Below are 27,140 nucleotides of genomic sequence, written 5' to 3' on the forward strand. Positions count from 1 at the left end.
TGCAAGCTATTATATCAGCTGGCAAAGCTACAGGTTACAACAAACAACAATAAGGTGATCTCTCTCTGCTTTGAGACTTGACATATTACAGCTTTTTTTTATTTTTAAAGGCTGAAATGCTACAGGCTTCAATCACTCCATGTGCTCATTTGCCACTTCTGAGCCCTAATTTAGCCTAATGGGGAAAGGGAGAAATTTCACCATAATAAAGCTCTTAATAGCAACAGGCTGACTGAGAGCACCACATCACAAGCTGTACAACCTTCTCCAAGGCCAAGCTCTGTTACACAGCTCTGCTCAGTTTTGTCCTGGTTGCTTAAGCCTTCTTGCCAAGTTAAACAGAACATTCTTTTCCCTCTTCAAGGACACAGAGTCCCAAGCAACAGGTGAACATACAAAAGCTGAAGAGAATTAAGGGATACAGCAACAGTCAGATGAGCTGAGACAGTACAGTCAAAAACCCCCTGACCTACCTAATGACCTGATAACTTCTACTGCCCAACCCTGTAAGCTAGAAAGACAGCTGCAAGGAACAACAATAAATTTAATTGAAGATGCAGGCAGTAGTAAAGCTACATCAGTTTAAGAAAACTTTTTTTTTTTTTCCATCTCTGCAATGCTGTTCTTCCCTGCCTTTGCTTCTTTCTAATAGATGACAACCTGAGGATTACGAACTTCCTACCTAGTCTTGGCTTGTTATGGTCATGCTGCTTTTGAGTGTCTGGCTATTTTCTCTCAGTTTTTGCTCATGAAAGGTGAGCAAATATGCAGGAGGCAAAAGATGACGCAGGAGGAAACAAAAAACAGAGTAGAAGGCATTCACGCAAGAACAGGACAGTGGTGGGAAACTCAGTCCATAGCTGCAAGTAGCTATGGGGGAAGTAAAAACACGCAGCATTAATTTTTGTCTGCCAGGAATTATGGAAAATATCTGTCTAGAAAAATAATTTGAGAACGGCATAAACCCAACCACACTTTCTATTCAGTTTGAATATCCTCTTTGCTGGAGGGATGCTTTTCCAGGCACTTTGGCTATCCCTAGTATGTAGGATGGGGTGTTTCACTTGCAGCACCTGCAGCTGTTTTCTCATCCAGCACAGTCACACGTAGCACAACCTTCATGAGGCTGCTGGGATAGAGAGCCTGTGCCAACCTTTGTTCTCACACTGCAAAGTATCGAGGTTTTGTTTTATGCTGTCAGAGAAGATGGGTTTGGTTTAGCAACAGGATAGATTTTTTGGGTACCAAAGCTGACCTATGTTAATGGTCTCTAAACAGTAGTATTTTCAGCTCTTCTGTACATAATGTGCCTGTGCCAGTCTGATTGGATATTTTATATTCATTCAAGATTTCAGGAAAGCACTCAATTGCTCAAAATATCTCTATTCCTTGCCTCTGTACAAAGTTGACAAGAATGATCAACACAGTGTGTGATAGCATGTCTGTAACAGCTGTCATAAGGAAAAAAAGCATGTCAGACCTGCAAACTCAGAAGTAGCATTAGAGACTCTCTAAGCCTCAGATGTGAAGGGGAACTCCATCAAACATCCGGAAGTCATAAAAATCCCCCTGAATGTAAAACAGAGCACAGAAGTCAAAGTGATCAGAGTAGGTAATTAATGCAGTGTCAAAAACCAGCCAGGAAGGAGAGGAAAAGGGAAGCACTGAGATGTAGTTCTTCTATGACACTGCAAAACAGGTTTCCAAATGCTGCTCTTGAGAGTGAGAGTGCAGCATCCAGCATGCCACTCCTGCTCTGCAAGTCCCAAAGAAAGAGCACTACAAATCAGGGCATCATCTCTCCCTGCCTCTGTATCAAACTTCAGCATGCATCACAAAAGGAGATCTGCCTCTCTGGAAGCTCTGAGGTTCATTCTGGATTGATTTGAGTGTCACAGTTTTTGCTTATCTAACTGCACAGTATATTTGCACTACAGAGCTAACAAGTACAATACCATTTCAGGAATGGAAAACAATGGCAGCCTTAGCAGGTGTGCAGCCTTTGCAGTGAATCTGTTTTTTCACTAATTGCAAGCAGGTGTTCTGAGTTTACAAACTTAGAACAGTAAAGTCTCCTTGAAATGAAAAAAAGAAATCCCTAGAATTCAGTATATTCCATTTCCAAAAGGCTTATCATTAAATTCAGGAAATGAACTTGATCTACCAAACAGCTTTTGTAAGAATTCTAAACTGCTCCACTTCCTTCTTTGTGTCTTGTGAAGACTAGAAATTACAGTAGACACCAGTATTATCTAATGACCACCCACAGTTTATCTAAAGCTGGAGACTGACATTTCCACGAAATTTTCACAAGACAGAATCACTTCAGTCAAGAACAACCTGTTGTATCTCTTATATTGATAAAATTCCTGTGTTTTACAAAACATGTTTGAGTTCACTAGCACAGTGCTGTACTTGGAATAGAGTGGAAAAAACAGTGGAACACGTGTGAGACAAAGAAAGTAAAGGAGTTAGTAATGCAAGCTGGAAAGATGATTCAAGATGACAAACTGGCATCCTCCACAGAATGAGCTTGACGCTTTTTATAGCTACTGACACAGTAATGAATGATTTACTTTGGGTGGAGCTCAATGCAATGTTCTACTTAGAGTTTTGTTGGGGGGGTGGGGGAGGAGTTCTTTTCTTTCTTTTTTAAGAAAGTCTTTCCCTAATCCTTCAAACAAAACCGTTTTTAAAATCAGGAAAAAAAAGCCATCAGGTACTATGTTAGTTGCTCAGGCCCTGATGCTTTAGCACTACCTCACCTGTGGTTTTTATCCAAGTCTGCCCTACTGGAGTATTTTTCAAATTAATTTCAAAGACAAAGATGTTAGTTTAAGAGCATTTAGTTGCTTACTGTCATCACATATAAAGCACACCTTATAACAGAAATAAATGCCATTTCTGAGGTACAAATAGAAAACTAACATGGCATCTAAAACACAAGGCATGGAAATAAATTCATACCTCCCACTGAATTCAAGGTAGAGGATGGAAAGACAGACACAGCTCGTCACTGAAGATTTAGGTATCTTTGCACACCAGTTCTACTAAGACCCTTTTGCAGTCTTTCCCCCCCCTTCATCCTTGATAAAGGACTTCAGTTTTTGCTCAATCTTTGGCTGCTTAAAAATCTGTAATAAATGTCCGTTTCTTTGAAAGAAGCTATTAATGAGCCTTATATTAATAGTTTTTTACCTTACTTCTTTGAAGTGCGCTGGAGTGCCAAAAGAACAATGTTACTGTCACAGAAAATTACTAAGATTTCGAGAGCTGGCATCCATAATGCACTCAGCTAAGTCATTTCATAAATGCAGATTATACTTTGGAAAGCTTTACAATATATATATATATATATATATATTTAGTGCTTGGAGAAAAAAAGCATTGTGATTCAAAGTAATCTGAGTAGCTGTCATGCTGTGTTATGATGCAGATTACAACAGCCTCTCCTGTAATGTAAACGATGTCCATTGTCAAACCAAAAAATCTCTCCAAGACCAGCATCTGGAAGTTCAACCAAAACTATGTGCTAAGAGAACATGTGAAAAGACAACAGTGTTTGGTGAACACAGACATCAAATGGGGTCCAGGGTTTGGATTGAAAATTTTTCTCCATTCAACTTTGTCAAAAGATTTAGCCTATTCCAGTAGGTGAAGGGTGGGATTGGGAATGGCTTTATTCCCACTGCCAACATTTCCACTCTGCTTATCTTCTGTACAGCAAGCTTGTAAAAAAACTAGTGACTAATAACTGAGAATATCTCAGTGGAAAAAGAATCCCCTGGCTTTTTTCTTATGAAATATTCCCTAGAGCAAGCCAGCATTCTTCAGTAACGGCTGCTAGTAACTCTTTGTATTCCAAAAAACTCTTTCTACAGATAAAAGTTGTTTATTGTTTAGCATTCTGTCAAGAGTATAAGAAAAAACCCTTCTTTAAAAAACATGAAGGAAAAAAAAACAAAAACAAAACAAAAAAAAAAAAAAAAAAAAAAAACAACAGTAAGAAACAGTCACTAGAGTTCTGAGTAAGTTCAGCTGCCTGCAGAGACTAGCACTAAACTAGTAAGGATGACTGCTTTCTTTCTCTGTTGCACCAAATAGAGCAGCCAGCAAGTCAGAAAATCTCAAGGTACAGTAGGATCCATCCTGCTCTCTGTCAAAATAGTTGCACAGAGAGATGAATGAGAACTGGGCAGTCAGGCAAGTTTCCCAGGCTGCTCTGGATTCTAGAGTGATTGATTGGAGTACTTGAACCTTGTGGTAGCAGCTCTAGATGGTCCTGACCTTACAAAAGGCTTTATGAGACATTTCAGGTGAGACTGAGAGCTCACAGGTGGCCTCATCCCTACCCAGTTTTGCCTGGGCTTCCCCTGAACAGGTATTGCCTAAGGACCATGACTTGAAAGGCTCCTGGGAACACGTCTCTATTTTCCCAGCTTCTTTCTTTTCCTCTTATTAGCCTTTCACAAAATTGATGCAGTTGAACCCATGCTGAGTTCTCCTCTGATTTGAGCTTACATCCAGGAAGAGTGAGGCCAGGCTTGCAGGCATGGGAAATAACTGTGGGCACACAGGCATCTTTCCCAAAGCCCTCCTATGACTCATTCTACTCTAACCTGAGAGGGGAATTCCATAATATATGAAGAGGCAGCTCCTGATTTCGTACACTTACAGAAAAGAGCTTCAGAAGAATCTTCAAATTTCGTGCTCGTGTTAAGAGTTAGACAAACCAAGAATGAGAAAGTAAGCATGTAGCATTTATCCAGCACATTCTGCAGCTTCCAATAATTTGCCTCACAGATCTTGATAATTCAGAACCAATCCTCTAAGTTCTTATTTTATTTCAGAATAAGTGTTCTCTGATCATGCACCTTTCAATACAGTTTGTTTCAACAGAAGAATTACTAGCTCCATCCAGAAGTTGTTTTTAAGTTATTGTGATCCTCACTTGTTTGACTGAACTGAAATCCCTTGAGGTGTATTAGATTTTTATTCTGAAAGGCTTGTGTGTATATTGCTTGTGCTTACTGATCACTGGAAAAGTAGTTTACCTGTGCTCCCTTTAGATGATATCTAACTGTCATAAGAAATGAAAGGGACATCTATTGTTTACTCATTCTTCTAGTATTTAGTTTGAACTTGGCAATTCAAACCATGACACAGGAAATAAGACAGCTATGAGCCTGTCTTGTTTATCTTTCTATCAGATTCTTGAAAGATTTAATGCTGCAAAGATACATTTGATATGTGCCTCATACTGATGACTGGAAGCTCACCAAATGACACAGAAGATACCGACTTGTATTTTTCTACTGTAGTCCTGTACTGACAAAATCAGTTCTTATAAGTTTCTGTGGAATACACGCTTCCTTACAACCATGGAGACAAACAGGAAGGTCACAAAGAGGGGATGTGCAGTGCTGTTATTGTTGTCCCAGGAGGTACTGACAGTGCCTATGGTCAGAGGGAGCGGTGGCAGTATCTGCTTATCTTGCAAGATGTAACCCAGAGTGAGCAGCATCAAAGCCATTGGCAGTGCTGACTGTCAGACAGGAAATGTGATGTACTCAGTCACTGAAGTTACTCACACCTAAAGATCCTCACAACGTTTCTGGTAAGCTGCTGCTTTTCAAGAGAAACAGGGAAAGCGTGGTTCTGAATAAAACTAAGAGAAGGAAGTGCAGATGTTCTCTATGCAGTCAGTTCATTTCACACAAACTTAAGAATGCTGGGCTAATACATTCTGTATATTGCAGCCCAATCAGGTAAGTTTATTATGTTTGCTTTTGGTAATCAATATGCTTGAAAAGACTAAACTTTACAAAATAAATCACACTCAACTGTTGCCTAAGATGCAGTCTTAAGTTCCCTACTTTATTTTCACATTCTCCACATCATAGCAAGCCAGACTTAGTTTAGAAAACATAGTTAATGTACAATGGGTGTATCCAGACCACTTCTTGAGCTGTTTTTTCAGAGAGAATATCTCATTCAGTTTCCTGACAATGAAAGAATTGGGTTCCTCAGCATAGTTAGATGCTGATCCTTTCTTCTGAAAGCACAAGGAGAACCACCACACAAACCACCAGTGTTTTAATTGGTTGTTTGTCTTCAGTATCCATTGAACACCTGAGACTGCATTATCAGCAGGAGAGGAAGATGACTTAGTTTCAAACTGTCAAACAAGGCTTTCTAAGAGGGGAGACTTACTGAAATGCATAAGCAAGTTTAGCACACAAAGCTAAGTCCCTCCTGCACAGGACATTGTGCTGCTGTTATCAGTACAGAACTGTGCAAGAGTCAGGGGACTCAAAAGTTAGAGCTTTCCCTTGTGTATGTGTGAAACTGAGGTTGTGGGGCAATTCCTAGAGCATCTGAGAAGTACAAGCAAAGGAGAATGATTCCACCCTACCTTTCTTGGTCAAGTTTAGACACTTTTCTTTTTTTTTTTTTTACTTTGTACTGCATGTGAAGAAGCACGGATTCTTACACATTTGAATCACGTTCAAATGGCAGGTTAAAAACCATCCTTAAGGAACACCTGATCTGCAAGAACTGAACATTAACTGGACAGCAAACAGGAGTTACAAAGTGAAACATGATAAAGCATTTTCTACCTTTTCTTTTTGCTGGAGCACAAACAGAGAAAGACAGAGAAGGAAATTCCTTTATTTGCATCTGACAGGTTACCCCAGTTTTGAGGACCCCCATTATATCCGGACAGCTGAACTGCCCCCTCCACTGGGCTAATCCTTCACAGCTTACTATGAGAAAACATCTTGGAAGTTGTGCTTCTCTGCTTTCAGATGTTTTCTGTGACGTTGGAGACGCAGAACACTTTTGAAAACGCAGTGTCACACTGCTGTGTTAGTTGTTCATTTGAATAATGGCTACAGACAGTCATCCTAGTAGATATTTAAAAGGAAACTATAGCGCTGTATCTCAAATGGAAGAAATTACATTACTACTGGACTACAGTAAGAACATGCATTAACGTGGGCACCAAACCACAGCACAGCTACTATTCATGCATAGTATATACAAACATATAAAATACATGAACACATTCAAGAAGGGCAAAAGGAAAAAAAATTGTCACGTTTCCAGAGGCCAAGCACAGAGCTGGTAGCAGCGCAGTCCCCACAGAACCGTAAGCCCTGTGATTCCAGAGCAAACTGAAAACTGTTACTAAAGCGTCGTTTCAGCAGCTTCCCCACCGACGCCAGGCGCACACGTGACACCTTTCTTTATTTTCAGAGGCAGTTCCCAAGCCGCTCGGCTCGGCAACGCACCGGTACAACGCCAATGCACTCCTCCCGGCAGATTAACACCTTAGCTCACTCCGGGCCCCGCTCCGACAAACACATAAACCAGGGCCCGGCCAAGACAGCTCGGCGCCGGCGTTCCCCCGCCCTCCTCACTCACTTTTGGTGGCGGCGATCAGGTTTTTCCCATCCTTGAGCAAATCCTTGATAAACTTATTGGTCTTCTCCAGCTCGGCTTCGTGGGCTCGCACCCGCTCCCTGAACCAGGGGCTATCCAGGTAGCAGTCGCTGAACTCCAGAGGCTGCAGCCCCATGGCTGCGTTCCTCCTCGCGGCGACCTCCGCAGCGATCAGCGCGCGCCCCGCTGCACGGCGGCCACAAAGAGCTCAGGGCTGGGCAGGGGAGGCGGCCCGCTCCCGGCAGCCCCGCCGCCGAGCCCCGCCCGGCCGAACTGGCGGACCGCCTCTTAGCGCCGGGCGGCGGGGCCGCGCCAGGAGGGTGGTGAGGAAGAGCGAGCCGCGAGCTCCTCGCAGCAGCGCTTCGGGGTTATGCTTTGGAACGGAGGCTGTCGGCTGCAGGTGACTGGGCACGCGGTACACTTCTTCGGGTTTTAGGGCAAGGAGGCTTGAAGGGGGACACAGGCTCTTAACCGAAACCTGCGGTTTTAGGGCGACCCGTTTAGTGCCAACTGCGTCTGCTGTTAGAGCCAGCTAGTGCCCCTCACCTAGGGTCTGACCCTATCCTGCTCACGTACCTGAGTGTGAAATTAATTCGGGGAGGTAGCTAAGCCTCACCATTATGTCTTCGTTTAATAAACTCCTACAAAACCTGTATTAAGAGTAAGACCTTCGAGAAGACTGTTCTATGTACCTCAGTGCTGAGCTGAAGGCAGGCCAGGAGGTGCAGAGTGCACTCAACCCCTTCAGCCAGGTGTTCCAGCTGCTACGTCACAGCGTGTGCTCAGACTGCTTTCTGAAATCATTGAACTGCCAAGTCAGTATGCTACTAAAAACTGGGCTAAGATGGACACTAAGAATCAACCTTAAATAACAAACAATCCTTATCTCTGTTTGAATTATTGGAGCAGTGTTTGAAGAGCAAATATTTCTTTGAGAAGATTGTTTACTTTGTCCTGTACTCATCTTCAGGAAGAAAATTAGAATATTTTTCATGGTTGTTTATAGTTACTGCAATTTTCCTATTATCGTTCCATTGTAATGCTGTAAAGCAATTATGGAGTTGCTTGAATTCAAACTCAGAAAAAGACGAAAGAGTAATCTTTATATTTACATAGAGCCAATTCACTGTTACACTGGTATTCTACACTGTTCACCCAGCATTGTTGTCCTGACAACACCCTGTGTTCTTAGCGACTACTGGGAGAGATTGTATTTTGCAAAACCTAACCCACCGGTTCAAACGCAATCTGATCCTGAAATGGTCAAATTGTGGGGGTAGAAATAATAACTTATTAAATTAAACAGACAAAAATGACATGTTTGAGCAAGAAAAGTAGCTACACCTTCTTTGCTAATGAAGTTTTTGTATTGGTGTTTTAGAAAATTCTCTTTTCTGCCATTCTCTACTCAATGTCATCAAATTTTGCAGCTTTGTTGTAGGCTCGTTTAAAAGACTAGTGTAGCTTGAGTATGTGAACCTTTAGCAACATCCTGTCTATATACTGTACAATCTTTGCTTTGGTTATTTTCTGTTGTTAACCATTGCAAGCATGGTTTCATACTTCAAGTTATTTTACACAACAGGCTTATGCTAGCAAGGTATCTGGTTTCACTTCACCTTATGTTCTTGCATATAGATACCTGTTGTTAGATATCCTGATTTTCATGTAAGTCAGTGTTCTGATGTGTTTTCCTCCAACTAGTCATGCTTCTAATCTGCAATGGAAGGATGGATTACAGGTTAGAAGCTTAACTCAGTCTTACTGGCATTTTATTTGCAACGTGCAGCTGTGCTTAGTTGTTGAAAACACTGAAGAAAACATTATTAGCAGCAGCATCCTTCAAAGGTATTGTAGTTTTGTCTCCTGCCTACGTGCTTCTACCTCAGGAGAAAAATCTTTACATGGGTTAGAATTTAGTTTCATTTCAGCTCCACCCTTTTTTTTTTTGTTATCTTAGCTTTATGCAAACACATTCTGTGACCATTTTTTTTTTCCTTAAAAAGTACAATATGGGTATGAACTTAGGAAAACCCTACCTAGCCTTTGAACTGAACTGACTTTTTCCCATTGCAAAGATTTTACACTGCCAGTTTTTGGTAATCTTCACCCATTAATGTAACTGCATGAAATATCAATTTATATTGGGTCAAATTAGCACACAGCAGTACTTAATTTACTTTTAGAAATAAGTGCTGTAAAATATACTGTCCATCTGGCATTTTCTCTGATCTAGAAATATGGTTTTAGAGGTTGATGGAGCTGCCCATTACAGCATTTGGGAGAGTCCCACTCTTGTAACACTTCATTGTCCATGGGTGATAATTAACAGTGCTTCCTGTTTTCTCTTTCCTGCCATGTTCTGCAGACATTAATGATTTCCTTCATTGGGAAGCATAATTAAGCTAAGTTCAGAGAAGCTTGTTCTCCATCTGCAATTCATTTGAAGTTCATAGTTTTGTTGCTTTTTGTTCTTTTCCCTTCAAAATGGAAGGATGAGCTGAGTGCCTGTTTATATCAGTTGACTTAGATATTAGGTCCTGCTTTACAGCTCAGTTTAGATATATTTTATTATCCTCTGACGCTAATATGTGCACATCCTCTTGGAATTCATTTACCCTAAGCACTTTATCAATTCTTGGAATTTGTTCACCCTAAGCAGTTTTTTTGGGGTTTTCTGGCATGTTTGTTCTCTGTGGGAAGCTGGTGGCAGTGTCATTCAGGTAACCTGTTCTCAGTGCTTTCCTTTGGGTCCCTTCACTCTGAAAGTTCATTGACTCACCTCCTCCTCCCCTGTGATATTGCAGAACAGTAGTATGTTCACTATGGATTATGGTTTTAACTGTTTCTGTGTTTCTTTCAGAGTAACTTTTTTCTCCATTTGTACCATTTTTCACCTTGTTCAAAATGCTGGCTTTGCATTTTTGTATGGCGATTATTTTTTTCTCCAAAATGAATGCATCTGCAGCAGCCACAGCTGTAAAACCCTGGGTGAGCTACATTCGTGCTTTTCAGAAGCAAAGCAATAATGAACAGCTTCTAAACGCTTTGTAATTACTGAACAATGGCATAGCCTGTTCTTGTCTCAAAAGTAGGACAAGACTGAATGAACGCTGCCTTTTTTTGGAAGAGAGCTGCACTCCAGGGTTAATCCCAGGAGGAGGCAGCCTGCCATGTTCTGTGGTGGAAGAAGATAAGTGGCGTCATTGGCATGGGAGGAGGCAAGGTGAGGCACTGAGGAGTGGGAACAAAGGTCTGGATTTTGCTTCTCGTGATCTGTGTTGATACAGAGCAGAGTCAAAGGCTGAGGCAACTCAAGTTTGTATCTTAAAACAAAGTGGTATGAATTTCCTCCTCAGATGTCATTGTCCAGGCTTATCAGCAATGTAATTCATATTAAATATTACAAACACCACAACTACAGTCCAGTTATAGGCAGTGCCTGCGCAACGTGCTGTTCTTATATCACATCCTGTATCATTTAAGGTGATGGGAGTTCTTACACGTAGAGCAGGTCTGAGCAGCACTGAGCAGCTGGGGACTAGATTGGCAGTGGATTTAGGCCATTTTTAGCAAGCCCTGCGTTCTTATGCCCTGAATTACCAGTTTGAAACGTCGGATGTGGGCGGCAAAGTAACTTGAGCAATTAGAAGCACCTTTATACTACATATATATGAGTGCATATATATACTTGTATATATATATATATATACGGCAGAGGGAGTGGGAGGAGCAGTACAGGAGCAAGAGGGAAATTTTAAGACGGTTTTCTAACCAATGCAGCACGTTTCACCCCAACCCGAGGCAGGAGAAGAAGCTGCAGCCTCTGACGAGGAGGAGCACCGCTCCCGCCGCCATCTCAGGAGGCGGCACCGCTCTCGCGGCGCCTGTTGCTAGGCAACGGCGCACGCCGGCCTACGGTCCGCGCCCTTCGCTTCGCGCATGCGCCGCCGAGTCGCTCTGGGTCCTAAGATGGCGGCGGCCTGTGGTGCCTGAGGTGGGTGTTCGGGGGCTTCGGCCCGCGCAGTGCAGGTGATGATTCTGGGAGCTCCCGGGTCGCCCGCAGAGAACGGGCTCCCTGGTTAATCTCTGCCCTTTGTGCTTGCAGCGGTCTTGAGCCTCGTTGTGTACTCTCTTTCTTGCTGGGCGGGTTGCGGCCTGTGGGGCCTTGTGAGGCTCCGCGCCGGCCTGCTTGGCGTCGCTGGCCCGAGTACTCACACCGGTTCTTCAGGCGCCTGGGTGCTCTTGCATATTCCTGTGCAATTTATCGATGTCTGCTTCATAGATGGCTGCTGCTTTCTTAAACAAATAGGCAAGCAGTTATTGTGATTTTGTGTTCCTTGCAGTCACTCCTTATGTAATGTTTGCTCTCTTCAGCTTTAGGATATACCTGAAAATCCCGGACACGCTGCTACGCCCTTGTGTGTAGGTAAGCCTTAAAAATGTAAGTGGTAACTGACACGGGTACAAAAATATGCATGCTGTTTCTCATAACAAACATTTTCTTGAGGAGAGATAACCATGTTGTCTTTTGAGCTTGTTGTCTGTGCAGGAGACATGGCTTTATGGGGTTACTGCTGTTGAAGTGGAAGAAGGTTAGCCTCAAATTCTTCAGTTGACTGGAAACTCAGTGCATGAGCTTTTTTTGTGCAGAACTACTTGCCTAAAGACATGCTAAAATATGCAATGCCAGAATTATTTTTTAAAAGCTCAGAAACCTAAGCTGTTTGCAGGACCTCATGTGACACAAAAGTGATGCATGCCTAACTTTTGGATAGTGGAAGTTCGTTTTAAAGTTGATGGAATTATCAGTGGTCTAAAGATAGACCACTGACTTTTTGAATGCTTAGGATTTGGGAGGAGGGTCTTCAATGCTTATGAAAACTTTAATGTTGTTTAGTCTGTTTGCTCTGTGTAACCTTGTCCTACAGCATGTGTTACTTGTTTCTTTTAGGAAGAGCAGTGCTTACAGCCTTCAGAATGTCCCACTCAAATGCAACGTTCCGTCGTAGTCACCGAGGTGCTCAGGAAGCTGGCAGGCGGGAGCTGATTTCTAGATCTTTGCAGAGTGCTCAGCATTGCTTGGAGGACCAGGATTATGGAACTGCATATGCTCACTATCTCCTGGTACTAAATCTAGCTCCCGAGCTGAAAACCAGTGTGAAAGTAAGTGCCCTTGGATTTCTTCTTGAGTCTGTGTGATGTGGTCTGTGCCTTTGGTTCTTTGTCTGTAGCTAATCTTCCCATTCAGTTTTGAAAATAAAAGAAGAAAAGTAATTGAGATAGCAACCTGTTTAATGAATTGCATGTGTCTATAGAAGGAAATTGATGCTCTTTTTTCTTCGTGCTGTATGCGTCTACTAAGTTTAATAAAAATGGGCTGTGTTGATATTGACTTGTTCTGTAGAATAATGTACAGTAGTACGTGGATAGGCCCTTAGTATCCATTTCTGGGTGATGATACTTTGTGTGGATATTTGAAAGTTTACTTCTGTTACTTCAAGTGAGCTAACAGATTTGGGACGATAATGAGCGCTGCTGCTCCTGAAGGGAAGCTTGTGTGGCCAAATCTGATGTTTTCATGTCTCAGTTCCTCACTTCTGGTAACTGTTTTCAACCTCAGTGCTGTACGTTTTGTTTTCTAGGAAACATTCCAATTTACTCTCTTTAAATGGGCAGAAGAACTGGATTCTCTAGCACGAATTCAAGATCTATTTAACTGTTATGAACAGGCACTTGAGCTGTATCCAAATGATGAAGTGATATGTAACAGTATGGGAGAACATCTTTTCAGGTTTGTAGTAGTCTATACTCAGTTTTTATGAGGTTTGATTTTTGATATTGTATGTTAAGAAACAGTAGTCAGTTGAGATTGTATTTATTTCTTTTAAGCATAGTTTATGCTTGATTTTATATAATGCGTGCGGTTGAGTGCTGTGTGCTTGTCAGCTTAAAAAGTTGAGTAACAGTGCTAAAATGTGTTAATACAGCAAAAATTACATTGTGTTTGAAAGAGCACTTCTACTGAAGTAAAAACTTTAAGTAAAAACACTGCATTTAAGTATTTTTAAACTCATTTATTAAGTAATTATTAAACAAAAACAAGATTGTAACTGTTCAAATTCATCATGTTAAGTGTTGTTGTTGTTAATATAGGATTTTTTTTTTTTTTTTCCCTTCTGAGATCTCTGAACACCACTGCTTTTGCACAGTCTTTAAATTTTGTTTTTTCTTTAGATCACGTAGGATTGGACCTTTCAAATGAGGAAGCTAGTCATGTGTATTTGTAGGACTGATTTTTCTTAAACAGTTCAAGCTTCTGCAATTATTTAATATCAAAAAAAACAATATTTTACAGCTTTCCCCAAAATTTGCAACATATGGTGCTTGCTATTCTTCTGAATTTTAAAGTCTTTCGAGACTGGACTTTAAAACATCAGTCATGGATCCGAGCAGTTTTGGTTATGAGTGCCTTCTGTCTGTTTCATGTGCTTGCTCTAAGAAGCACCCTTCTTGCATGGCAAGAGAGTTGTACCCTTTAATATATTTCATAGCTTTTATTTTTCAATGCCGTCTGCTATCAGAGAAGTTTGCTTCAGTTGTCCATTTCACTTTAAAATTGTCTCTTAACAGAAGCACTGATAACTCAAATTTTCATTGCTGTGTAGTATATTTGAGTTAAATATGGTGAGATAAACTTGGATTTTGTAGCATTCCCTTGCAGTTTGAAAAATCTGTGAGACTGCAGGTTTGCTATCATCATACAATTACAGCATGTTCTTGTAAAACCTATTCTAACCCTAGTTAGAATATGAATATAGAAAATGACCCTAGTTCATAAAAGGGTCCCATAGCAAATGAAGGCTGTACACACGGTGGTGTTTTTTTACTGCCTTTGCATTTTGAAATGATTTGCTTTTCTAAGTAACATGTATATTTTTTTAATAAGCTAGTATCAGTATTTTTATAGAGCATCTTTCTCACATAAAATATTTCTGTAATCTTTTGTCTGATGCCTGTAAATCCACAGTCTTACAATTCGCATCTGAACATATGCTTTCTATTTGTTGTTTTTACCATTAGAATGGGCTTTAGAGATGAAGCAGCTGGATATTTTCACAAAGCAGTGAAGCTTAACCCAGATTTTGCTGATGCAAAGGAGAATTTCTATCGTGTTGCAAACTGGCTTGTGGAACGTTGGCACTTCATCATGCTTAATGATGCCAAGAGGAATCTTACTTACCTAAAAGCAATAGAGAATGCTGTCTGCTCAGGGTGCAAGTCTGTCCTTGATATCGGAACAGGAACAGGAATATTGAGGTGTGTCATAAGCATATGTTTAACATGTAATTATTAGAAACACTTGTCTGACAGAATGTCTTTGCTACTTAAAAAATTGTTTTACATTTGTACCTTGTTGAGGCAAAACTTAAGAAAGGAAACAAAGTTTTCTGTAGTCGATGAGTCTTGAGGTTAGTGCCCAATTCCAGTTGTGTTTGTGGGAGCAATTTTCTTTGTATTGCAGGTTTTCTTTTTGTGCCAAGAACTACTGTATAGATTGGAGTCGTAATGTCAAATATTCCATCCCAAGCTATTGTGTAGTATTTAATAATCGCTTCATTTATGTGGAAAAAGTTAGTAAATGAAGATGCTGTAAAGAGTGGATTTAGTATATCTGGGGAATCTCCTGCTGTCCATGTTGGACGTAGCGTGTCAGCAGGATGTCAGTTTGTGTGGCATTAGTGTTCATGCAAGAAAGTTAATGGTTTATTCAGTGGCAAATTTTAGGCAGTTTCTTAGAAATAAAAAGCAGATGCATAAACAGAACTTCAAAAGATTCAGTATCATGTTATGATGTGGAATACTAATAACCAAAAAGTCATAGAACTATGACACATACTTTACCTAAAATGATACAAATAGGAGGGAGAAAGCTCTGATTCTTGTATTTCAGTATGTTTGCAAAGAAGGCAGGAGCATCTTCTGTCTTTGCCTGTGAATTGTCAAAAACCATGTATGAACTTGCCTGTGATGTAGTGGCAGCAAATAACATGGACAGAGAAATCAAGCTTCTACATTTGAAGTCATTTGATATAGAAATTCCAAAGCACATCCCGGAAAGGTGAGTTGTTGTATTCTTTTGTGATAACATTATAATTTTTCTTTTCATTTTAAGATATGATGTGGCCTAAGCAGGAAATACCATAAATGTGGTTAATTACCGCAGGGAAAGTTGAGAAGGTTTTTATGGAGCATTGCAGACATTGTTTTTGAGATCATGTTCTATGGTAAATCAGTGATGCTACAAATGAAGTATTTTAGTTCTTGGGTGGTACCTAAGAGGCATGTCCAATTATGTTGCATCAACAGGAAAGAAGTAGTAGGGTTACTACACTGTGTGTGCACACGTAACAACTTTGGGCTCATTTCTGCAACTGGTGGATAGGATGGAGGCATACAATAGGACCTGCAAAAGACTGGGTCTGAGATATATTATACTCCTGCGACTCTATGTGACGTTTTGTGTTTGGCCAGAGAGATTAGAAATGCGGTTGTCTACCTCTTATCAAGAAGAGAGGTGAAGCTTCCTCTTCCCTCTTGTCACATCAGAGCCTCATACTGTTTTCAGAGTGAAGGAGGAGTCCCTCCTGTTTTCTTTGTGCCATGGATCCAAAGGGCGATGAGAGTAGCGATAGGTGCAGGAGTAAAATTCAATGGAAGAGTGTTGTAACTTTTCGTCCGAGAACAGATTTCAGTGTTGAGCATCACCTAGGATGAACTCATATGATACTTACACGTATTTGCCTTCTGTAGCAGAGATTCATGTGTTATGGAAAACTAAGTAGCTTATATTTTCAGTATTAAGTAATGGCTTTTAAAGCAAAATAAGAGCCACTGGGGCAAGTCAGCAACTGGGAATTCCTTTTGGCAAATAAGAATTGGATCCATTATTATAGCTTTCACTATGTGCAATTCAAAGTTTTTAGGCTACCTTAGTGTTTTTTTGCTCTGTATCCCTTTCAGAAGGTGCTCTTCAGGCATATTTTTAGCAGATATAGATGTAAGGGGATGGTAGTTTTTTTTAGTATGCTCAAAGTGCTGATTTACCACTTCAGATGAGAGGGAAATGTTTTATTACACATTACTAATGTGGGATAAAATATCTGTGTTGATGATGGTACAGACTCGATAATATGGAAAAGCAAAGCTGCCGTGCTTAAGCACACCTGTCAAGCTTTGTCTGTGTCAGCTGGGCTGTACTAACTGAGCATGTGCATCCTCTCAGTTTCTGTCCTGAGTTACTGGGTTTCACTTGTCAGGAATAAATTGTTACTGTTCTGGAAACTCTAGTCTTCTGCTATATACTTGGTTTAAGAAGTTAAAAGGATTTAGGATTTCAGGATCCATTTGTCTAATTAGTAATTTTATTGTGCCTTGGTTAAAATGGAATATTGGAAAGATCTGTAACACGTGGGCACTTGCATGAGGTACAGATAAAATGCATGCTGTGTCTCAGGCTGAAATAACTTCTTATTTGGGTTAGATTCTTTCCCTACAATGTATTTTTAGATACTGACCAATAAAATGTATGGTAAATTCCTGCTCAGTGTCACATCTTATTTGTATCTTGAATAATTTTTTAGAAGAATTTAGTTGCCTATCAGTGTTGAAACTTCAGAAAGCTGGGAGAAGTTGTGCTTTGATCTCATATTGGAATCTGCTTTCTTGTTAGTATTTTTCTTTAAAAGAATAACTTAACAGATAGGCCTGATATGAATTGCGTTTCATGCTGTCTTTTTTTTCCTTTATGTAGAGTTTCCTTAGTTGTCACAGAAACTGTTGATGCTGGTTTATTTGGTGAAGGGATCGTGGAGAGCTTGATACATGCTTGGGAACATCTTCTTTTACAGCCAAAGGTAGGTGATGTAGGTAAGTGTAAATGTGATTTCTGTTTGGGTTATTTTTATATAAATACACATACATATATATATACACAAATACACTTTCTGTGTTCTGCCTTGATTCCAAGTAATAAGGATTCAAATCAAGTCTTAACTGGCAGAAAATATATTTTGTCTAGCTGGAACTGATGACCTCTGGTGTTAAGTACAGGAATTATGCCTATGGAAAAGGTCCTCAGATGTTTCATCAAATATAGTGGGATACAATTTAAAGCATAGATTTAGAATTATGGAAGTAGTAAACTGAAAAAGTAAAAACTGATGTGCAGATATATTGACATACGCTGTCAGGAGGAAGTTTGATCTGCAGCAAAGACAAAGACTTGGAGATTTCTCCTATATACTGTGAACTTTGTAATCCTGACTTAAAGTAGGCTTTGAAGTAATTATAGAAGTAGGTGTAAGTGAATGTTCCTATTAATGTTACAGCCAATAAATCAAGATGTCCATAGTAACGACTACGGGCAAGTTATTCCTGCAAGTGCTACAGTATTTGGAATAGCAGTGGAATGCAAAGAGATACGTAGACATCACAGGTATGTTTAAACTCTGGCATGGTTTGGACATGCATTTGTTACTTGGGAGAAGACTTTGTGACTTATTAATTAAAAGTTTTCAATTGTTATTCTCTTTATTTTTTGAAATGACTGCATATGTCTCACTAAGCAGATTACTGCTCCAATTCTTTCCGCTCCTTTCTCAGGATGCTTTTTTTCATTTTCCTTCTTCTAAATCACTTGATTTTCAGTATTGCCGAAATAATATTAGTGCATATTAAAGACATGCTATTCCTCAACAGTAAAATTACTTCCTAATTTCTGTATTGGAGATTCTTGGATTAGCAGTTGCCCTTTATCCTCATTTTACCTTCTTTATAATCTGCTTCATACCTCACTGTTAGATCCTTCGTCTTTCAGATGCGGACAGGATTTTGTAAAGCCTAAATGTTAATAATCCCACTTTGCATTATCCTTCTCAATATGTGCCTTACCTCATTTTGAGCTAGCAGACTCTCAGGTTTCTTTGTTGATACCACTTGTGACTGTATCAGTTACTTTCGTAGTTGCTTTCATTTTCGTCTTCTAAGACAATATCATTGTATGGAGACTGTCTAAGAGGTTTAATCTTACTTTGTTTAGGATTAATCTTGTTGCAGATTAAAGAAAACACTGACTTACACAGATACTTTCATGTACTGGAGCAGAAAAATACTTGTGCCGTATCACTGACTTTCCTAATGTGTTAGCCCCTAAGAGTAGTCAAAGAGACGGAAGTTCTCATAGTAATTGGTCACAGAAGAACTTTCCCTTTGGAAGAACTTTTTAGGAGTAATCACGGCCTTGAAAGATGGCAATGAGTATTTCTTAAAGATTTTAAACAGGATGAAACTTAGATTGTGTAATTAACAGTCCATTCTAACAGTATAGTTTAAGGTCAAGTAATTAGCAGGGTTGAAAGAGTTTCCACCAGTTAATCATATGGTAAGAAAAAAGTCACTTGTAAGTTTTCTGTTTTCTACCTTGAGATCCTTTTTTTTCCCTCTAATGGACATAGCTGTTGGAAGCTAATACTCATAACAAGGGCTGTAGCTTTCTGGAAAGCTTTGTCTGATCTCAAGTTTGAGTTGTCCATGTCTCTTTGGATTCTTGTGACATACATCTCTGTGTTTCCCTGGGTGTTTTCATGATCTACATCAAAACTGATTTTTAACTGTTATTTTTGAGCAACTTGCTTGAAGATGCTTGGAATAGCAGTATAAAAATATCTTCTTTCTCGTGCTTTTTATATTAACTGGTGCTATTTTTTTTGTTTTGTTGTTGTACAGTTCATACGGCTTTTCAGCTTTTCCTCATCACTTCTTTGCCCAAATGGTTTAAAGTAGGTGAATAGCCCAGAAGTCTGTGAATACTTGAGGTTTTTCTTTCTTTTTTTCCTGAAGTACACTTAAGAGTATATTTCATCTAGCAGCAGACACTGAGCCTATATCTGGTAGGAAATCAGCTTTCATTCTTAAGTGTTTATAGTCTTGCATCTTTGTCTGATGCTGATTGTTTGCTCTGTGTTCCACTGATCAGCAATTCTGTCATTCAATGATTTATTTTTTAAATTTTATTGAAGTTAGGCTGGATTTCTTGTGCTCTGATATTTATTTTTGGGGGGAGGGGAAGGGAGTTGTGTTTTTTTTCCATTTTCTCCTAGGATGTACTGAAATGCAGGATAAACCCATTTTCTTGTAATTCTGTTTCTGGTGCCCTTAAGTCAACCTAACAAAAAGTTTCCTACTGGTTTACCTCTCTCTGTAGCTTTATTACTTGATCTTCAAATGGTAATTTTGATATTAAGTGTAGCAGATGTACTTAATACATCAAAGTGTATGTCTGCATCCATTGCTTATTTTCCAGAATCACTCTAGAGCCTAACAGTGGTTTTGTTTGTTTTTTTCCAATAAGCTTTCATTTTCTTTTGAAGTTGTTGCTCTTTCTTTAAAGCAGTTGTTTCCAATCTAAGTGAGATACACTTACTTCAGAAGAACAGATGAACTGACAAATTTGTGACAAGACTGACCTTCTGCTAAAGATACATTTTGTTTGTCACAAAACCTTTAAGATACCGGAGTTTGCTACATGCTGTTTCTCAGTTTGAGCTAGGTAACTTGAAAGGGTCACGTCACGTGACAATAAGGCAGTATTCTGGAAGAGCATAGGGTCTTCTAATTCTTGTGCATTGCATTTGAAAGGCTTAGCCATTCTTGAAAGGATCATGAAGTTTATTTTTCTTCTTCTTACTTTCCCCCCAGAGTGGGAGCACACGAAGTTGCTGGTGTACACTTGCCACATTCTGTGAAGTTCTTTAGTCCAATGTATGCCTTTGCTGGTTCAGAGGAAACTGTCGAACCTTACACCACTGAAAAGCTCAGTCGAATTCCTGGAGGTTATGTACCTTTGACAGAACCCTTTCAAGTAATGACAGTGGATTTCAACAATCTGCAGGTAAACATACATACTTTTTTTTTTTCTTCTTCTTCTTTATGTCCTTTAGAACTAATCTGTATATCAAAAGAGGCCCACATCATGTTTGGCACGTTCAGTTCCGCAACAGTTTGCGTGCGTAAGGTTGGCAGTGCTGCCTTAATCCTGTGCTGGTTTTCATACTTATCTGATTCTGTAGTGATCTGATTCATCAGGTGACAGTCCTTGGGTTTTTGAAGGTAAAGGTTTTTTTTGTTGTTTGTTTGACGTCGTTTGGTTCCCCAGATGAGTTCACCGTAGGACCAAACAACTGCTAGCATCAGTACAGGAAATGGAGGAAGAATGCAATAGATCCATCTTTACTCCTTTATGCATCAAGGAGCTGACTAAGTTAATTCCTGTAAAGTTACAGGGAATCTTCAGAGAAGTTGTGGAGATAATAGTGAGGGTATGTTTCACACTTGGCATAAAGGGTACGTAAGTGTTTGGGGACGTGTAAAAGAGAAGAGAGTTAAAATACCATATCCTATTCAACCATGTTGATTCCACCCTTCAGCTCCTATGATATTTGTTGTCCAGCTTTGTAAAATACAGTAGGATTATTTTGTGCATTTTGCACAGAATGTATTTGTATGCCTATATCAAATAGGCCTGGGCTGTAAGGCAAGAACATCACCTGCTCACAGCTGAGCATGCTGAAAAGATTCTGCATCTGGTCTCTGGTGAGTTGTTTCTTGTTCAGTGACCCATGGTGAGGAGTTAACATCAAAGTGGTGAGTCAGAGCTTAAAATAGATTCTGTTATATAAATGAAATTATTCTTGGCTACTGCTTGGCCGGGAATTGCAGTGTTCTGAATCAATAGCTTTTTCTAGTTAGCATGTCTGACGTCTTGAGGTTAAAGATGAGAAAAGACAAAGGGTCTTTGGAACGTTGCTGGGAGCAATTTCTGTGACCTGATGTTGCTTCTGCTTCTAGCATAAATAAGAAACTGCTACACCTGAAAGATGTCTACTTCTGAGTGTCTGACACTGACAGACATGTAAAGATTATCTTGAGTGAAGATCTCTAACTTTGAAGCTTTGTGTTAAGTACTCTGGTTATGAAAGGTGGAGATATCATGAGTAGAAGTGGAGGGAAGAAACACAGTTAAATAATTTGGAATAGTTGGTTGCAAATTTACTGTTACTTTTGTTATAGGGCTAGCATGTTGCTTTCAAAGTAAAGATCAGAAAAGTAATTATAGCCAGTCAAAATAATAATAATAAAAAAAGGCCTCTGACTTGTGCTGACTATTTTACTGCTGTTATTAGCAGCAGCAGCACAGTTTCTTCCCAGCAGGGGAATGGGATGTGGCTGTAATTGCAGGCTGTAGACATTTGTACCTACCCAGGTAACAACTACCTGTGTGCCTGTTTGCTGGCAGCACATTGGTGTCACTGGGAGTGGAAGTAACTGTTTACCTTCACAGCTGGTAATTACAGCTGATTACTCCCTTCAGGCTCTGAAGGAACTGAGCCATTGCCTGCAGAGTTTTTTTTCATTATGAACTTTATTGACATCCTGTAATTTTGACGCATGCTTTGTTCAGCTCGGTTGTGAGGTAGATCAGCTTCTGGAGAGCACAGGCCAAGAATAAAATGAGAAGAAAAAATGCAGCTTGAGAGAACTAGTTATGTTCTGGCAGGGAACTTTCTTTTGCCTTCTGCATTTTGTTAAGATTTAAATTTAGAGGGAACAGATGCTGACGTGAGCTCTTCTGTAAACAAATGGATTCTTAGGCAAGGCTGTTACTAGTGTAATTGATTGTAACTAAGAGAACCTTGGTCCCTTGTGATTGATATCCTCTTACTGGCCTGTGCCAGAGCTGTATAAAGACATCAGAGCTGTGCCTTTTGTGTTTTTGAATGTTACTGCAGAAGGTAATTACTGGGGGAAGTGTGTGTGAAAAATGACTTCATTCCTATTACCTATTGAAGACTCTTTAGGAAATATTCAGTAGTAAAATTTTACACAAAGTTGATAGTGTAGGTTGCAGAGAATGTAGCCTCCAAGATGTTTGATTTGGTGTTTTTGTGGTGATTGTGCTGAACTTTGGCTGTAGTGAACTCAGTGCTAGCATATAGTATTTCTAGAGCTGATTGAATTTGAACACAGGTTTTAACTGAAGCATGTGTCTGAGTGTTGGTTTGAGTTTGATACAAAAGAGTAACTTCTCATAAGGCATGCTTTGCCAGATGAACTCCTTTGTTACAGTTACTAGTTTTTAAATACATACTTTCAGAGGTAGTTTTGTATGCGTGACTGTGCTTCAGTGAGGGAAGAGAGCCCTGTTCTGATGAGAGTAATGCTGATAGCTGGCACTGTAGCAGTTTCCTAACTCCAGGTTTCTGCCAGGTGCCCTCATGGAGTGGTACAGCAATGTGAGTGACTTGATAGTGACTACTGTGAAACCATTTTGGATGTATAGAAAGGAGCTTTCTCACACTTGTTTTTTCTTTCCACTCTGCTCAGGAGCTGAAGAGCCTTGCGCACAGAAAGCCCTGGAAGCTCAGCCAGCCAGTCACTAAAGGAGGAGTGCTAGATGCTATTGTGGTATGGTTTGTACTGCAGCTTGATGATGAGCACGCTCTATCTACGAGTCCCAGTGAAGAAACTTGCTGGGAACAGGCAGTCTATCCTGTGCAAGGCCTCCCTGGTGAGTACTGTGGATTTTCTTGGTGCACTACATAAACTGAGTAGCCCAAGAACAAAATGAAACCAAGTTAATCACAGAGACTAAGAAATGGCAGTAATTGGATTAGGAGAAGTTCAGTAACATGTAGCTGTGAGGTGGTTCCTGATCGAGTTTATGGACTGTACTGGAAAGTTGGTGCAGCAAGTCTTGTTTGTTGGACTCTGCTGTGAGACAGATAAGAATTTTGAGAACAGTTTTTTTTTCCTGTACCAAATCAAATACTTTTTGGAGTACTTCCGAAATGTGAGGCCACTGGCTCTGTGTAATCAGGATGTGACATTTGAAAGGGAGGTGAGGTGGTAGTTGCTGGCTGTTGCTGCCATAAAAACAAAACTAAAATCTCTCACCTATCCCCTTGCATCCGTTTCGGATTACAACTTCATTGGCCACAGCTGTTCCTCAGTGCCAGTGTCATTTGCAGCAGCTTCTGCTCTGTTCACCTGTTTCCTATTCACTTGCCTGTCTAGATAGACAGTAGGGGCATCTGTGCCACGGACCAGTTTAATTTAAAGCATAGGGCAGAGGGGAGACGCTTGTAGCTTGCGTTGCCGCTGAAAGAAGTGTTTGTCAGACTATAGCCATTTTGTTTCGGATTTTTGTCTGTATTGATAGATGCAGGCCAACTTGAACTGTGTTTGTTTTAGATAAAACTGTAGCCATTGTTTTCCGTATAAATACAAATTCAGCTTTGTCTACAGGAAGTATTAAAATGTAAATATTAAATATGGAACATTTTAACTTGGTAGCAATTTCTTCCTAAGTATGTTTTTGTTCAGCTCTGCTGTTGACAGGACACTTAGAGAAGTATGTATTTATTTTAAGCTTGTTTTGAGATTAAATGGATTTGCCTAGTGTAGGACAGATAAGGCAGATGTGAACATGGTAGCAGATTTCAGTAGTGGGCTTGGAGCTTAGTACTGAAAATTGGAGGAGCCTCCTCTTGAAGAGGCTGTTCTGGTTCCAGCCTATTATGTGTTGTGTACCCAAGCCTCTTCATCTGTTCTGTCTTGTTCTCTCCTGTGGGTTAAGAAACATGACTAGAACAAATCTTTCATACACAATAAAAAAAAGAACCAAACTGCTGAAGCAGTGAGATAATCTTTGCTTTTTTATTTTTATAGAGTACTGTACATATGCTGCAGTGGTAGTATTTGCTGTAATGGACATGATTTTGTGCTGTTATTTCTAAGATTATTCTGTGAAGGCTGGAGATACTGTGATGATGGAAGTTTGCTGCCAAGACTGCTACCTGAAGATCCAGAAGATTTCTTTTTTAACTTCGGAGTGTGGGATGGACTGCAGTGACAAAGATGACACACTGAGTTTGGGCAACGAGGCTGAATTATGTAATGCTCTGGCTAGTCTTCAGACAACTAGCAAACAGGATGAGAAAGGTCAAGTATGTGTGTTGGAATCCACAGAAATAGCCCTGCTGAACAATGTACCATACCACGAATGCTTCAGAGCTGCCATGGGCAAAGTTCTGTCATCATTAAATCCAAGTAAGGACTTGGAGTCCATGGATATTGACAGATATGGCAGTGGGGTGAACCTCCAAGAAAGCCAGAACACGAGCTCTTTAGATGTGGTTCCTGATCCTTTGTACGTACTAGATGTATCTGAAGGCTTCTCCATCCTACCAATTATAGCTGGCAAACTTGGGCCAGTTAAAGCCTACAGCTCTATTGAGAAAGAACAGCATCAGGCAGTCCTTAATGTAATTTCAGAAGCTAATAATTTCCCTAAGGAAACTGTAGAATTTTGGCTCAGCCATTTAGAAGATGAAAATGTGGTGCTACAGAGACCCAAATCCGATAAATTATGGAGTATTATTATTTTGGATGTTATAGAGACATCTGGTTTAATCCAGCAGGAGGTGATGGAAAAGGCTGCAATATCCAGGTACAGTACAAATGGACAAAAGGAATTTGGGGTATCTGTAATTATCTGAAATTTTTTGAAAGCATTCCTTCTAGCAACAGAACTAATGTCTCTTCTATAGAGCGTTGAAAAAGGTTGTTTTCTGAACAGATTGAACTTGCACTTCAGGAGTAAATTTCCCAGAGCATCTGGAATGTCTGATGTAACTAGAAGTGTCAAGATCTCACTTCCATAGGGTGCTTTATTTTTTTGCATGCAATAATACAAGTGAAAGATCGTGCTGCTTGGTTTGCTAGGAAGTCCTAGAATAGCCACTATCTTGCTAATAACTGAGGTAGCAAAGTTGTTATTTTTTTTTTTTTTTTAAAAAAAAAAAGCTCCATCATGTGTACATGGAGCTATTGTTGGCATAAAGTGGTATTGCTAAGAGACAGATACAGAGGATTAGAACAGCCAGGGAGGCACCAAAAGAGCTACTAGATATTGGTGCTTTGAGTAAGTCCTGCTACCTTCGTCTTGAAATATCATTGTTTCCAATACTGACATGGAGAAAATGTTGCTTAGTACAGAATTACTGGAGGAATTCTGATTTCTGTACAATACAGCTGTCTGGTCAGATGGATCAAACTCAAATGCTTTTGAGCACTTGACTTCATAGGAGGAACTAATGTGTTTTTATTTATGTATTAAATGTAGGTGTTCTTTCCTTACTGTTGAATAATAAGCTTTAGAGGTGAAATCTCTTTCATTTTACAGATGTTTACTTCAGAGCGGAGGGAAGATATTTCCACAGTATGTGTTGGTATATGGGATGCTTGTAGAATCGCAGTCTTTGTTGCTGGAGAGTGCTGTTCAAGGCACAGAACCAACTCTTGGGTTTAATATAGCTCCTTTTATCAACCAGTTCAAGGTATGAAGTTGTTGGATGTCTTCCAAGTACAGTTCCAAAGCATGCAGCTGTTTAATTGTTTAGCTTCGGTATAAAATGGAAGAAAACTAAAAAGCTGAAACTTCATGTTTTGATATCTAGAGAGATTTCTGTGATCAGGAAGGAGCTTTGAGATGAAGCTACACAGAAAAGCTTATGGTTTTTTTTTTTTTTTCCTGGAAATAGAGTGAGAATTTGTCTGAGTAATGGGAGATGTAATGGGAATGTACAGAAGAATGACTGTGCTCCTAGGTGTTCTGTCTCCTTCGTCACCTTGTATTTCAACGGTGACATTTCAGAAGGGGTTAAAATGGTGCATTTGGCGTTTCGGCTGTTTCTTACAGACACTACAATAATTTTTAGAAACTTTTGCATTATAATTATCCCAAACTTACCACTTCTGAATGACTGTTGATGTCTAAAGGTATGGTCTGTACTCTTAGGTACCAGTTCGTGTTTATTTGGATCTCTCTACATTACCGTGTGTACCTCTGAGTAAGCCAGCAGAGCTATTAAGGCTAGACCTCATGAATCCTCTGTTAAACAGTGGAAGCAGAGAGGTGAAGGTGAGTTGTGTGTATGTGTGTATATAATTACATACAATTTTAAGTGCACTTAGCTGTCATTCTCTAGAACTGCCCAGTTATTGTTCATCTGGGCTGAAAATTTCATTGCAGAATTTACTTCTCTGCAAATGTCTCTGATTGAAATGAAGTTCAAACTAATCATGAATGAAGGTCAAACTAATATTTTAAATGTTTTTTAGGTACAAATTTGTAAGTCTGGCCAAGTCACTGCAATTCCCTTCTGGTATCACATACATCTAGATGAAGAGCATAGTTTGAATACATCTGATGAGTTCTCGCATTGGAAACAAGCTGCAGTTGTTCTTGATGAGCCTCTCCAAGTGCAGGTCGGAGATGAACTTGTGCTTGATGTTCAGCACCATAAAAGCAATATTAGCATTACGGTTAAACAGTGAAGAACGTCCAGTGTAAACTACACATACACCAACTGTTCGTAACATCACTGATAATAATTTATATTAAAGTCTAATTTTTATGTACTGATCAAAAAGGCTATTTTACTGTTTTAAGAGTTGGTAGACTTGTCCATCCAACGGACAGACTAAAATGGGCACTGCAAGGGTATCTTACCAAGCAGTTTTGGTTAAGTATTGCTGGGGCTGCATCTAAAAATCTCAGGGCTAGCTACTGC

The 27,140-nt window shown here is 39.8% G+C and overlaps 2 protein-coding genes across 8 annotated transcripts in view; one reads left to right on the forward strand and one right to left on the reverse strand.

Annotated features, from left to right (window-relative positions):
* Positions 1-7,662, reverse strand: part of ARHGAP10 (Rho GTPase activating protein 10) — a 131,945-nt gene extending 124,283 nt beyond the window's left edge. For 3 of the 4 annotated variants that reach the window (XM_052690218.1, XM_052690219.1, XM_052690220.1), the window contains exon 1: positions 7,429-7,662. In XM_052690218.1, the coding sequence (XP_052546178.1) occupies positions 7,429-7,582 (154 nt within the window). In that variant the 5' untranslated portion in view covers positions 7,583-7,662. The remainder of the gene's footprint in view (positions 1-7,428) is intronic. The other variant, XM_052690217.1, reaches the window with a different exon arrangement.
* Positions 7,663-7,766: 104 nt separating this feature from the next.
* PRMT9 (protein arginine methyltransferase 9) lies at positions 7,767-26,999 on the forward strand. Of its 4 annotated transcripts, none has more exons than XM_052690215.1 (14): positions 7,767-7,846; positions 11,824-11,875; positions 12,401-12,612; positions 13,092-13,240; positions 14,530-14,766; positions 15,401-15,568; positions 17,261-17,363; positions 17,838-17,944; positions 20,206-20,398; positions 22,891-23,074; positions 24,304-25,015; positions 25,751-25,904; positions 26,366-26,488; positions 26,689-26,999. In XM_052690215.1, the coding sequence occupies exons 3-14, from the start codon at positions 12,427-12,429 to the stop codon at positions 26,902-26,904; spliced, it is 2,532 nt and encodes an 843-aa protein (XP_052546175.1). In that variant the 5' UTR covers positions 7,767-7,846; positions 11,824-11,875; positions 12,401-12,426; the 3' UTR covers positions 26,905-26,999. The 4 variants fall into 4 exon arrangements, with proteins under 4 accessions (XP_052546175.1, XP_052546172.1, XP_052546176.1 ...); XM_052690212.1 differs by lacking the exon at positions 7,767-7,846 and adding an exon at positions 11,366-11,443; XM_052690216.1 differs by lacking the exon at positions 7,767-7,846 and adding an exon at positions 11,378-11,443 and having other exon boundaries at positions 11,824-11,890.
* The last annotated feature ends 141 nt before the right edge of the window (positions 27,000-27,140 follow it).

Source organism: Tympanuchus pallidicinctus, unplaced genomic scaffold, assembly GCF_026119805.1.
Source record: "Tympanuchus pallidicinctus isolate F22 unplaced genomic scaffold, pur_lepc_1.0 scaffold26, whole genome shotgun sequence".
NCBI classification, from domain to species: Eukaryota; Metazoa; Chordata; class Aves; order Galliformes; family Phasianidae; genus Tympanuchus; species Tympanuchus pallidicinctus.